The 14,453-nt window shown below is 43.9% G+C and overlaps 1 protein-coding gene across 1 annotated transcript; it reads right to left on the reverse strand.

Annotated features, from left to right (window-relative positions):
* Positions 1 to 1,179: 1,179 nt before the first annotated feature.
* LOC115491137 (IgGFc-binding protein) lies at positions 1,180 to 13,904 on the reverse strand. The gene is made up of 13 exons (XM_072922251.1): positions 13,739 to 13,904; positions 12,695 to 12,761; positions 10,511 to 11,764; positions 9,477 to 9,793; positions 8,670 to 9,000; positions 7,632 to 8,092; positions 6,069 to 6,630; positions 5,289 to 5,881; positions 4,492 to 5,065; positions 3,293 to 3,492; positions 2,496 to 2,876; positions 1,965 to 2,251; positions 1,180 to 1,497 (listed from the first exon to the last, which is right to left on the reverse strand). The coding sequence occupies exons 1-13, from the start codon at positions 13,742 to 13,744 to the stop codon at positions 1,440 to 1,442; spliced, it is 5,091 nt and encodes a 1,696-aa protein (XP_072778352.1). The 5' UTR covers positions 13,745 to 13,904; the 3' UTR covers positions 1,180 to 1,439.
* Positions 13,905 to 14,453: the final 549 nt, after the last annotated feature.

Below are 14,453 nucleotides of genomic sequence, written 5' to 3' on the forward strand. Positions count from 1 at the left end.
AGGGGCGAGACTGGGGGTGGGGGGGGGAGAGGGGGTAATTGTGGAGCACAGTGCTCCAAACACTGCGGTCACAATGCCCTGAAATTTGGGGTTGCAACATCTCAGATTTGGAGGTCATATTGCCCCATGCTTTTTGGTCTCATTGTCCCAGACTTTGGGGTCACACTGCCCTCCATTTTGGGGTCAAAACATTCCAAAATTGGGGGACAAAATGCACTATACTTAAGGGTCATCATATCCTACACTTTGGGGTTAAGCTGCCCCTCACGTGGGGGTTACAGTGTCCCATATTTATGGATAAAAGCATCCCCATTTGCTGTCACATTGTCCCACATTTTGGAGTCACATTGCCCCACTCTTTGGGGTTGCAATGACCTTTACTTGGAGGTCATAATGCCACACTCTTAAAGGCTATAGAGTCTCACACTTTTGGGGCAAAATACCATACATTTTGGGGTCAGAATGCCCCTTAGTTCAGGGTAACCCTATGTTTGGGTTAATGTGCCCCACCTTTAAAGGTTCAGTGCCACACATTCTTGGGTCACATTGTCCCACACTCTGCTGTCAAGAGACCTCACACTTGGCAGGTCGTATTGTGCCACATTTTCAGGTCACAATTCCCTTCATTTTGGGGTAAAAACACTTCACAATTGGGGAACACATTGCCCCACACGTCCATGTCACAGTGTTTTACTCTTTGGAGTCACAGTGATCTGGGTATAGGCATCACTTTGTCCCCGTCTTGTGGGTCTTGGTATCCTGCATTTCGGATGTACTACAGGATTTAGGGTCAAATTGCCCCCACAGTTTAGGGTCATAGCGTCTCACTCTTTGGAGTACCATTGCACCACACTTTGGGCTCAAACATACTACACTTAGGGGTCACACCACATTTTTAGGTCACATGGCCCCACAATTTGCAGTCAAAACACCCCATGCTTGGGTTGTGATGTGCCACACTTAGAGGCCACAGTGCTACAAATTTAAGGGTCACAGTGTCTTGGAGTTTGAAGTCAGAATGCCATATACTTTGGGGCTGCAAAGCCCCGTAAGGGTCCCAGTGCCCTACACTTGTGGATCATGTTGACCCACATTTAAGGGTAAAATATTGCTACTCACTGAGATTATAACCACCCCAGTTTTCCAACTTAACAAACAACCTCAAATTCACACCCCAAAAAAGCCTTTAGAAGCGTTTATTGACTGTTGCATAAACTCCAGCCCTTGGCAATATCATTTTTATATGGGAAAAAATACTGGGATTTGGATCTTTTTGAACTGAATTTGATATATTTCTAGGTTCCAGGGCATGGATGAGACATCAAGGCATTAGGATCCACACAGATTTAATCCATTTGAGAAAAATCCAGGAAAATGTCATGGATTTTAAGGAAAATCCAGAATTTTCCCAAATTTGGGGGAATTTGAGGTGGATCCACCTATGGGATGGGATAGATAGGAGCATCAACTTCCTGACGGGTCTGCTGGGAGATATGGCTGGAAGAGAAAGAAATACATCGTTTTGGGCAGAAATGGGTCAGTTTTGGCAAAAATAGGGAAGTATTATGCAAAATGGATTATTAATATGCAAATAATGGGTCTTTTTGTGCAAAAGTGGGTCAGCATTATGCATAATGGCCTGACTTGGGGGAAAGTTGCTAATTTGGGGGGAAAAAAAGTGTATTTACTATGCAAAATGGCTTGTTGGGAAAAATATCTCATTATTGGGCGAAAAAATGCCCCTTATAATGCAAGATGGCTCATTTTTTGGCAAAGCAGCTGCTTACCCGGATCGTTCCCACAGGATCCTGCCTCAGTCGCTGCGGATGAAACCAAAGAAACTGGAAAACTCCTTCCAGGATCTGCCCAGCCCCTCCCCCACTGACTTTATTGCCAAATTTCTGAGTGGGAAAACATAATTTTCTTGGAGTTTGGGGTAAGTAAATTACTGAGGAATTACTCACCATCCAGCAAAATCCCGGGATTTCCACATGTCCACCACTTCTCCAACACTCTGGGCATCACGTCCATCTGGAAGCTTCAGGTCATCTCTGGGGTTTCCATTGAAATTCCCGCAGGGGGCACAGAGACGGGAGGCCAGGTCTGAGGTCACGGTGATGGTTGCTTCCCCATTCCGAGTGATGGTGATGGACATCCCAGAGTGGTGGGTGATGGTGACATTCTCAGGGGATGATGCCACAAAGATGGAGTCAGAAATGGTGGTGGGGGGCCGGGTGAAGAGACCATTTACCTGGGAAGATTACAGAAAATTATGAAAAACATGATAGAAAACCAGTTTGTTCTTTGGCAAAGGGTTCTAGCTTGGCTAGAACCAAAATCACTCTTCTCTTTTTGCAAAAATGGCTCATTATTGGGCAAAATCGCTCCACATCAGACAAAGTAGCTCACTAGCAGGCAAAATCTAGAGAGATTTTTGCTGAAATCTCTCTAGATTGACCCAAATCACTCAAAGCTCCCTCACCTGCTCCACTCACCCACACCTCCATGTTGCCATTAACACTGATGACACCCTCACGGATGAAGACGATGGCAGCTGTGGCTGTGGGGACGTTCATATCACTACAGTCGCTGACCTCCATCACCACCTTGAACCAATCTGGTGCCTCCTCATCGCAGAGGGCTGACACCTTGTAGGTGCCACTGGCCAACAGGGACCCAGTGACACCATCAAAGGTGGTCATTGTGGCTCCAGGCATGACCCGGCAGTGGCCTTCCCTCCTGGCACACACCTGTGCCCCATCACGGGTGATGCACACCTGGTCCTGGGGACACTGTGTGTCCCGGCACACCAGTCCCCGTGATGGGTGACAATGGCATTCCTTGGAGCAGTTGTTGAAGGTGACAGTCTCACCTGCCTGGAAGAGGAAATCTCACAGGTTAAGCACAATCTCACAAATTTTGAGGGAATTTCCTGAATTCCAAAGGGGGAACTCCTAGAGAGTGAGAAATTCAGGTGGATTTCGAGGACTTTGGACAGCTCAACCAATTAATGGTAACATTTTCCCTGCTAATCACAATTTTTTTCCATTGTTTGTCCTTTTTTCCCCATTAATTCTTCCTTTTGTCTCGTTAATTCATTCTTCCTGCCTGCTCCCTTGCCAACTGTCCTTTCCCCCACCCAACAATTGTCCTTTTTGCTGTTAATTGTCCTTTTTTTACCCCAAACCCTCTGGAATTTTCTAGATGGAGCAGCTCAATGCCCAGCCTGATTCCCAGAAAACGAACCCTACCAGTCCCCAACCTCAGGTATCACCTGTCCTTGTCACCTGACCTTGAGATAGCGTCCCCTGTGGAGGCAGCCACAGCGCTCGGGCGACACGCAGGTGTCCCCATCGAAGACGAACCCCTCGTCACACTGACACCCCTCAAAGCACCCCCAGCTGCAGCGGGTGGGGCCCACCAGGGCAGCACAGGTGAGGTCACAGGTGCGAGTGCAGAGCTCATAGTGACTGTTTGGTGGGCAGGATAGAGCTGGGGAAAAAGGGAAAAAAAAACAAAAAAAATTAATTGTTGGGACAATTCCAAATTGTGCAGGATTTTGGTCAAAACGTGAAGGTTTTCAGAAAAAAGGTTGTTTTGATTTGTTTTGTTTTGTTTTTAATTTGACAGAGTCTTTTCCAAATGGGAGACTTTTTCCTACTTTCAGCATTTCCATAAAAACTGGTGTTTTTTCAGTGTGATTTTTTTTTTTTTTTTTAAATTTGAGGGCATCCTTCCACAATGGTGTTATTTCTCCATCTTCGAATGTCTGCAGTAAAATGTTATTAACTTTACCAAAATGGCCAGTTTTTTCAAAGATATTGGGTTTTTTCTTCAGGAAATTTGGGCTTTTTTTGCCAGAATTGGATTGGTTTTAGCAAAATTGGAAGTTTTTCTGCAAATTTTTTTTTTTTTCCAAACTGAAGTAGGTTTTTCCAAAATTAGAGGAAAGACGTTCAAAACTGGAGGGAATTTTTCAAAATTAGTTAACTTTTAAAAATGGTGAGCAATTTTTTGAGATTTTGAGGCCTTTCTCACAACTGAAAGATTTTAATCAAATTTGAGAGAGAACTTCAAAATTTTAAAATAATTTTTCCATGAAGGGAGGATGCATTTTTCAAAACAGAAGGGAATGTTTCTAAAATCTCAACAAATTCTTTCAAAAATATAAGGTTTTTTTTAAATTTTATTTTTCTCACTTTTTACGATTTTTTTTTAATATTGGAGAATATTTTCTAAAACTTAAAGGAATTTTTTGCAAAATGTGAAGATTTCTTTGAAATGCAGGGGAATTTGTTCAAAATTTGAGGCAACATTTTCCAAAATAAGGAAAATTTTCCCCAGCTGGGGGAAATTCTTTCCAAAACCTGAGGGATTTTTTTTCTCCAAAATTTTAGTGTGGGTTTTTATTTTTTTTCTCCAGGACAAAATGTAGTTTTTGTGCTTTTGTGGAAAAAAGGACCTGAAGTGGCAAAATTCTTCCTGACTTACGGCAGAACTCCTTTGTCCTCCATGCTCTGACCATAGCACCAGCGGCTTGGCAAGCAGTGGCATACGCCTGCAGTGAGTGGCACAAGGCAGCGCGGTCCCCACTGGCAGCACAGACGTCATGGACACAGTGGGTGAAATACTCCACGGGGCTCACATGTGGGTGGCACCCCTGGAATGGCCCTTCTGCATCATGTATTATCCCACAGGATCCGTTCCTGCTGTACATCGCCTCTTTGGTGACATCACACCTGCTGCACACACCGCCATCGCAGCCATCACTGCATGCTCTGTCCTTCTCTGGAACCTTCCAGGAGGTAACAAATTCCTGGGTGGTTTCCGCCAGTGCCCCGCTGGGCAGCCGTAAGTCATCACTGGGGTCCCCGTCATAGTCACCACCCAAGCCACACAGCCGGCCACGGTAGATGTCTGGGACAGTGATGAGGAGGAAGGTGGCTGTGTTGTAGAGGATGCGGATTCCTGCAGCAGTGTGAAGGATGATGTTATTTCCTTCTTGACCAATGCGGAGGTTCTTGTCCTCTGTCACCAGTGGGAGGGTGTAGCGTTCCAGGTCCACCTGGAATGGGGATAGAGTGACATGTACGACACTTCAGAGTAGAGTCACTAGACCCCACTCCACAGAGACAATGTAGCTGTGGAGGGAAACACCCACCCTCCTTATAATCATGGTGTCACCATGGGAATCACTGGATCCTCTCCACAATTGACATTGTACCCATGGATGGACACCACCCTCCCCTTCATCTTCACCATATCACTGTGGAGATCTCCAGACTTACCGTCACCTCCCACCTCCGTCCCCGCTCCATGGTGATGGTATACCCATGGACGGATACCACCACCCTCTTCATCAGCACTGGATCTTTATGACTGCCTGCCTCATGCTCCACCAACACTGTAAAGTTGACCAACCGTCGTGCTGGTTCGCACACCCGCGCCAGGATGTAGGTGCAGGATCCCGGGATATTGAAGCTGCGTCCATCAAAGGTGACATAGTGGGGGTCTCCTGACACAACCAACCGGCCGTACCCAGTGGGGTGACATCCCAACATGCCATCTTCCACCCGACACTCCTCATGGGCACCACAGAATGCTTCCTGGCAAGTCACTGTGCCATTGGCACCACAGCGGCAGCGTTCCCGGCATGAGGGGTGAAACTCGGTATCCTTCTGGTAGTAGCGACCTAGGTACTCACAGCCACACTCAGAATGGGGGACACAGTCGGAGCCACTGAGGACATAACCGGTGTTGCAGAAACAGCCCTCGGAGCAAGGAGATGCAGGACAGGAGGTGGGAACAGAGGGAGTTTGGCAAGTGGGCTGGCAGGGGCTCCCACAGAGCTCATAGTGGGAGTGAGGGGGGCAGGAAAGAGCTAGAGAAAAAAAAGAAGGAAATAAAGAGTGAGGGGAATATCCAAAGGGAAGGGGAGTCACTCAAGGAAAAAAGGAGGGAAGGAGGGAAGGGAGAGGGAGGGAAGGGAGAGGGAGGGAAGGGAGAGGGAGGGAAGGGAGAGGGAGGGAAGGAAGGGTCCCATTTCCCCTCATACCACCCGCACTCACCGCAGAACTCCGCTGTCCTCCATGTCTCCACAGCCACCCCATGACTCTGGCATGTGGTGACATAGGCAGAGATACCCTGACACACAGTGTCGCGGTGTCCCTTGTAGTGACAGGCATCGAAAGCACAGTCCTGCAGGAATGGCTCTGGGTTGATGACACTGTGACACTCCCGGAAGGGTCCTCCTGCTCGGGCAATCACCCCACAGTACCTGTCCCCACGGTATGGCTGCACATTCAGCGCATCACACACCGGGCACTCTGCGCCACAACCAGCTGAGCACCCAGGGACATCCTCCACTTTCCAGCTGTCACCTAACTGGGTCTCATGGGAGGCGCGATGGCCAGCTGGTGTGACAAAGTCATCATCAGGGTCACCATTGGCGTTGCCGCAGAGGCCACAGACAGCACCAGAGTAGGTGGTGGGGAGGATGACACGGGCATAGCTGTACCAGTCAAAGGTGACAGTGACACCGAAGTCAGTGGTGACAAAGCCATGAACGCCGCGGTAGAACACGGAAAAGTGGGGGTGGGTGAAGGGAAGGGACACAAAGGCACCATCCACCTGTAGGAAAAGGAGTGAGACAGAGAATGGAGAAAGGAGAAAAGAGGTTTGAAATCATAGTTTGATAGTTTTATTTTATTTTTCTATTTTTATTTATATTACAATTTTATCTTAATGTATCTTATATTTTTAATTCTATTCTTTCTTTTTATATTTGTTTCTTCTCATTGACTTTAAACTGGATTTCATTTTTTATCTCTATGCTTTTTATTCTTATTTACTGGTTTTTTGTATTTGTATTTGAATTATTTTTATATTTTAATTCGGTTTTAATGTATTATATATTTAATGTAATTTGAGGTAAAAATTGGGGAAAAATAGGAATTTGGTAGAAAAACAGGGAACTTGCAACAAAAAGTTGGATTTAGAGGGGAAAGGAAGATTTGTTGGGAAATCAAGGCACAAAAAAGGGAAAGGACGGGAGGCAAAATGGAATTTCAGGGAAAACAAGTGATTTGGGGGAACTATGAGGACTGAGAAAATCCTTTTTAGGGAAAGAGGTGATTTTGTGGGGAAAAAGTAGTATTTGAGAGATAAAAGGAGGATTTGAGTGAAATGAAGGGTATTTGATCAGAAAAAGAGAAGAATTTGCAGACAAAGAGGCATTTTAGGGGAGGAAATTAAACTTTTTGGTGAAAAGGGGATTTTGAAGGGAAAAAGAAAAATTTTGAAGGCAAATTGGAGATTTTTTTGGGAAAATGCAAATTGGAGGAAAATGAAGAGCAATTTGGGGAAAAAGGAGGGAGTCCAAAGGTGAAAAGGGATACTTGGCAAAAAATTGTATTTGGGGAGATAAAGGGTATTTGAGGGATGAGAGGAGTATTTGGGTGAAAAAAAATGGGGAATCTGGGAAAAAAATGGAGAATTGAGAATTTGGCATTAAAAAAGGGTACTTTGGGGGGAAAAAGGAAGACTTTGGGGCAAAAAGGTAATTATAATGGAAAAAAAGGTGGGTATGAGGTAATTTGGGGATGGAAGGGATTCCTTGAGGGGTTGCCCACCTTGACCTTGCGTGGGTGCTCCTGGCTCATGGTGATGACACTCCCATAGACCTCCAGGTTGACAGTCTTGGTGAAGGACACGGCACGGCTGCCACGGTGGTTGTTTTCCACAGTAACGTTGAAGGGGACCAGGGTAGGCTTGGGGGTGCAGAGGGCAGCAAACTGGTAAATGCAGGAGCCTTGAAAGTCAAACCTCACCCCGTCAAAGGTGGTGTAGTGTGGGTCACCTGTCCCAATGCAGGTGTAGTGCTTGTTGGGTATACACCTGGCGATGCCATTAACCATGATACACTTCTCATGGGATCTACATCCCCCCCTACAAGTCACTGTCCCTGAACCCTCACACCGGCACCGCTTCTGGCAGCTCCCATCTTCCCAAAATTCCTCGTGGAGCTTGTAGGAGCGATTGTTGTGGAAACAAGTAGAGATGGTGGTGCTGTGGTTGGTGGTTGCCTTGATATCTACAAGGGATTTAAGAGCCTGTGAGACATCATACAGGGATGGTCCTCAAGAAAGCCCCAGTGGAATTCTATGTGTTGTGGGCACCTGAAGTCAAATTAGGAGGGTTTAGGAGTATTTTATGGAGAATCAACCAATGCAAGCCTTCCCTGTAATGGAGGTGTTGGTTACATTGACACCTAAACCAAACTAGAGTTCAAGATACACCCCACAGAGACAACCCTCAGGAAAATTCTTAGCACAATTCCCTGGTTTTTGGGCAACTGAAGTAAGATCAGGCAGATTTTGGGGTCATTCATTCTCCATTGGTTTTGTTCACACCCACAAGGGTTGTAGAGTCAATGAGACACAAAGCAGGGATGGCCTTCCGGAAAATGCTGGTATAATTCCATGTGTTATGGACATCTTGGGTCAGATTAGGTGGGTAAATGGATTTTGGGATGTTTTGGGGCGAAAAGATACGCTGTTGATGTGTTGATGTCTACAACCATTGCCCTAGGCTAACACCTACAGCTGACTTCTTACATGGATACTCTTCTCCCTTCCCCCTGATTCTCACAGATCCCCACATGAACTCACCACACCCCTCCATGCCCTGTGCAGTCTCCTGATCTCCACAAGCTTCTTGGCATGAGGGATGTCTCCAGGTTTCTGCCCAATTCTCACCACCTTCACCAGGAATACCATTGGGAGCCATGGCTTCATCATCTGTATCCTCATTGAAATTGCCACAGAGGCCACAGCTGGCCCCAGAATAGCTGCTGGGCACTGCCACCATGATAACATGGTCCTCATCATAGGTCACCTGCAGCCCAAAATCTGTCTGGAGGATGGTACGACCCTCATTTTGGAAAATCCGGACCTTTCCTTCTTCCAGGGTGGCTGGAAGGTTGGTGGGTTTGTTGTTAACCTTGTGGGGCAGGAAGATGAGGAGGAGGGTTAAACCTCAGCAGGTGGTTCCCAACCCCACAAAAAGCACATACGTACAAACAAAGGGAGAAATTATTTCATGAATAATTAATTTTCATTATTATTTAGAAGTTTTGCCCTACTTCATGGAGATTCACACCAAGAAAAGCTCAAGCTCCAAATCTAAACCATTTTCTACATCTTCTGAGCTAATTTTGTTTGTATGGAGACCAGGATTGGGAAAAAAAATACATTCCACCTGGAAAACTGATTTAGAATGGAAAAAATTCCACAAATTCCACATGGCAATTATACTTATTTTTTAAGGTGAACATCAATATTTCAATGATTTACCCTCTCACACTTTTTTTAATGTTTTCCCTGATTTTTTGAAGGTCAAGCTCACCCAAATATTTTAATCCACTTGGAACAAATAGTTTTATTGGAATGATGGATCTGACACCTGGGGAAGCTCACCTGGACAGCCTTGTCCTCACCGGCATGAATGGAGACATTGTAGGTGTAGACATAGACATTGGCCAATGGCTTCTCAGAATGATTCTGACTCCGCTGCTCCTCCACACTGAAGGGCTCCAGGGTGGGGTCAGCCCCGCAGTACTTGGCCAGGGTGTACCTGCAGCCACCACGGGGGGACACAGAGGCCCCATCAAAGGTGTGGTACTGCAGGGACGGGGAGCCTGTGCAAGTGCCCAGGTAGTCGTGGCGGCAGTTGGGCGCACCCTTGTCCAGGTGACAGCTCTCCTTAGGGCGGCACTGCACCTGCCGGCAGGGGTCTGTGGGTTTATTACCGACAGAGGATTAAATTCCGTTAATTTATTATATTACTGTTATGTCTAAGTGTATGTTTATTTACATATTTTGTATGTTTTTATATCTGATTTGTAATTACATGTATGTGCTTCTATATTATTTATAAATATTTATATAGTATCTCTATGTTTGTTTAGATATTAATTATTTATCCACATAATAGTTATGTATTTCCATCATACAGAATTATTAAAAATATAATAAATATATATGATTCAAGAAAATGTATAAATATAAATTTGTCACAGATATGTTATTGCATATATCTAATGTATTTGTTTCTAGACTTAGATATTTATTATTTATTATATGTTTATATTTTAGTTAAGGATTTTATGTATTACTTATGTATTTCATCATTTATTCTTATCAATTGATTTAGTATATTACATTTAGATTTTTACTATTATTCCTATATATTTGTGTATTAGTATTTTTTTTTAAATATTGCCATTTTAATTTTATTTTTTTAAAATAATTGCCATTATAATATTATATAATATCATGCAATGTTATATATAATACAATAATATTATTATGTAATGCTATTATTTTTATTTAATAGATATTTGTCATTTGCATGATTATCTATAATTAAATATAATTAAATATAAATATGTGTTATTGATATCTATATAATTCTATATAATTTATTAATATAAAAGTCCACCTCCACTCACCACTGTCGCAAGCCCCCTCTGCTCCGTAGCGCTTCCCCTGTCCCATCCCGACGTTCCACACCCCAAATGCCGCTGTCTCGTGCTCCACACGATGGATTCCAAATCTGCTTCCCAAATTTATCCCAGTCCATGAATATTCTGTCCCAGGGATCAGCTGCCATGCCACACTCCCTAATGGCCTCTGGTTCAGCAGTATTCCAGAAGTTTCTGCTGTCTTGGCCACCAGGAGGATGTGGTTGTCGTATCCCTCCAGTGCAACGACACCATAGGAATTGCAGTAACTGGTTATATCTGGGATGCTGACAAAAAAGGGCTCAAAGGTTACTGCACCGCTGTTCTCACCACTGCCCAAGAGAAAAACCTGGACACCAGCTTCAGAAGTGAGGAACAAGCCCTGTGGCGATTGGGTGCCATAGAGCAGTGAGTGGTTGGGTTGTATCTCTCGCGTGGTCTTGGTGATTTCACCATGACCTGTGACATGCGTTGGTTGGGCAGCGGTGATGTAGACGAGGTTGGATTGTCCCTGGAAGGGCACTGGTGGCACAAGGAAGGATTTTCCCCACTGGGTGATAGGGTGTAGCTGTTCCACGACATGATCGCACCGGCTCAGCCTGCCCACACAGGTGTGACCACTGAAGACGGCCACTGGTCTCTGGGCCACCACTCGTGTTCCGGAAAGATCGGCTGCACTCTGGATCTGTGCTGCTTGGAACGGCTCCAGTGGGATGGTAAGGGTGGAGCCACGTCGATACAGCCGTCCACGGAAGGTGATGTCAGCGTTGAGGTGAATGTTGACTGTGGTGGGTTGATCCCAAGCAGACACCACAAACTGGGCATTGCGGGTGGGGCCGGGGTTGGGGGTGACCACGTGGTATTCTGTCCCCCACCTATGGACTGGAATAATGACAGCAGAGTCAGCTGCTGTGGGTTTCTCATTGACCATCACTGCGGTGACGGCAGCAGTGGTCTTCACCACCACAGCATTTTCAAAAATTTGGCTTCCCACCATCTCAGCTTGGGGTGGGATCTTCACCAGGACTGGCTGGTTGGCAGCTGCCTGCACCGTCATCCGTAATCCAGGTTTCTTCATGGAGATGGTGGCAGTGGTGGACGGGGACGGACCAGTAAGGAGGAGGAGGCGGAAGTCACTGCGAAGGGTGCGCTGGTTACCATTCTGCAGGAAGGCCACCAGGAACTCATCACCCAGGTGAGGTGGTGACATCTCAGATATGATGCTGGGGGCATGGAGGAGAGCTGGGAGAATGAAGAAGAGGGGTGGGTAATCTGATAGATTATTGATTTAATGGATTATTGATTTGATAGAGATTTGATTGGTTAGATGGATAATTGGTTTGATGGACCGTTGATTTTAAGGATTTCTGGATTATTGATTTAGTGGACTACTGATTTGTTAACTGGATCAATTTGGTAGATTATCGGTTAATGGATTATTAATTTAATGGGTTAATGATTAGATAAATTATTGGCATGATGGACTTTCAATCTGATAGACCTTTGCTTTCATTTGCTAGACCATTGATTTGATGAAAAATTTATTTAATGGATTATTGTTTCAATAGATTTTGAGCCAATTGACTTTTGAGTCAATCAAATAATAAACTGATAGACTTTTTATTCGGCAGACTGTTGATTTTATGAGGTGTTAATTTCTTGAGCATTGTTTTTTATTTGATGGTTTATTGAGTTTATGGACTATGGATTTGATTTGATGGGATATTATTTCGGAGAAAAAATTTAAATTAACCTTGATCTGACAGATTGTAGCTTTAATGGATTACAGATTTGATGGACTTGATTGATATTATGAACTATTAATTTGTTAGATCACTGATTTGATGGAGCTGTAAGTTGATCATTGATTTGATTAATTTTTCATAGACTCATTCATTCTCCAGTTAGGAGAGTAAGCTCCAGTTGGGAGACTAAACTCTGAAAAAATATTAAATGAATTAGGTTAATCTGTTGGATCATCATTCACAGGAATGAATAGTTTGAAAAATCATGAATTGGGATGAAATCCTAATTAATTCACTGGAAAAATGATGGAATTTTTAAGTTGGGAAATTCTTCTTCTGAGCTGGAAAACCCTTATTTTGAGGCAATTCATTATTTCAGGGGAATTTTATAGCTTTTGGGGCATCTCCCCAATCTGTCTCAACTTACCCCAGAACATAACAATCCAGAACCATCTCAGCACGTTTGCTTTTCCCAGGCTGCTATCCATGATGCTCTGGGTGCAAAAGGTGAAAAAACAGTCAGATTCTCATATTTTTTTTTAATTTTGAAATTCACTAGAATTTTCCCAAAATTAACCATTTCTTGACATAAAACTCACACAAATCCCCAAAATCTGTGTGTTTAAGCCAAAAAGTAATCCCAAAAACCAGTGTTGTACTGAATTTGTCCCCAAAATCTGCTCTCATTCAAGCTATCCACAAATTCACTACTTAAACTGCATTTACTCAAAAATGTGAAATTTATTGCACCTGATGCAAAAATTGGCTTTTGGAGGGGTATTTACACTTGTCTTTCCCCACCATCCCAGGTACCTTGAAATCTCCTTTGCCTATTTTTTTCTTTCCTCTTTTGCTCCCTTTTCCTTTTTCTTCTTTTTTGTAATTTTCTTTTTTCCTTATTTTCTCCATTCCTTCTTTTGCTTAATTTTTCCATTTTCTCCTCTTTTCCCCAAATGCCATTTTTTGATCCAAATCCCTCTTTGGTTTTTCCATTTCTTCATCTTTTTTCACTTTTCTATCCCTCTCCCTCCTTTTTACTCCTTTCCTCCACTTTTTTTCATTTCCTTACCCTTTTATCCTTTCCTCCCCCTTTCCCCTTTTACTCCCCACTTCCTTCATTTTTCTTTTCTTCTCCCTCCCCTTTTTCCTTTTCCTACCCTTTTTTCTCTTGTCTCACTCTTTTCCCTTTTTTTTCTGCTTATTCCCCCTTTCCCATATTTTCCCTATTTCCTTGCCTTTTTCCCTGGTTTTCCTTTCCTCCCCTTTTTTGGTTTTTCTTCCTTTTTTCCCTTTCCCCCATATCCACTCTTGCCCCTTTTTCTTTTCTTTGCCTCTCATCTTTCCCTAGTTTCCCTTTCCTCCTTCTTTTTCCTTTCTTCCTTCTTTTTCCCTTTTCTTCTCTCCTTCCTTTCCTTCCTTTTCCCCTTCTCTTGTTCCTTTCCAAACCCTAATCCTTTTCACCCCCAAATACCTTCATAAATCCTCCAATCCCACTGCTCCCAGGACCACACTCAGGGCTAGGGTAGTAGAGTAAGGAGGGGGGGAAGGGGGGCGGAGGGGAGAGACGAGGAAGGGAGGAACTTGAGGAGTCTTCAGATGGATTTTCCCACAATATGGAAAATCTTTCATGGTGAAAAATAATCAGTTATTAGATCTACATTTGCCCTTACCTGTCTTTGGCCCGGTTTGATCCCCAGCTTCACTCTGTATCCCCAAAGAGCTCTGTTTTATCCCCAAATCTGTGAAGAAATCACAATCCCAGGACAGCAGATCTAGCTCCTCCCTCAATTATTTTTTAATTTTGGCAGAAAAAGTGGAAAGAAAATTACTAATCCAGGCACCCCCAGGGGACCACCCCACCAATGACGTGAGATAATTTTTGGCCAGAAAAGGTGAAAACAGAGAGAAAAACAGGGTTTTTTTGTTAAAACTGATGTCAAAAATTGGCATTACCGGATATAGAGGGTTTTTTTCCCAATGTGGTTTAAATTATTACACAATGACAAGGAGGTGATGGAGCAAAAAAAGTGTATTTTTTTTTGTGAAATAGAGGGTGTAATTTGGGGAAAAAAAAAAAGAGTGAAAAGGGAAAAAAGGGAAGGGGAGGGAGGGATGGATTTTTTAAAAAAATGCATTTTGTGGGTTGAGAAATTGATGGTATCATTAGGCCCAGGCCCATGGCCTGA

Source organism: Taeniopygia guttata, chromosome Z (assembly GCF_048771995.1).
Source record: "Taeniopygia guttata chromosome Z, bTaeGut7.mat, whole genome shotgun sequence".
Taxonomy (NCBI): Eukaryota; Metazoa; Chordata; class Aves; order Passeriformes; family Estrildidae; genus Taeniopygia; species Taeniopygia guttata.

Excerpts from the sequence above, each read along its gene's own strand:
- LOC115491137 (XM_072922251.1), bottom strand. Across the intron at positions 2,877-3,292 it reads ACAGGGGACGCTATCTCAAG|GCAGGTGAGACTGTCACCTT; the intron begins GTCAGGTGACAA and ends TTCCTCTTCCAG. Across the intron at positions 1,498-1,964 it reads TCCCGGGATTTTGCTGGATG|CCATATCTCCCAGCAGACCC; the intron begins GTGAGTAATTCC and ends TTTCTCTTCCAG.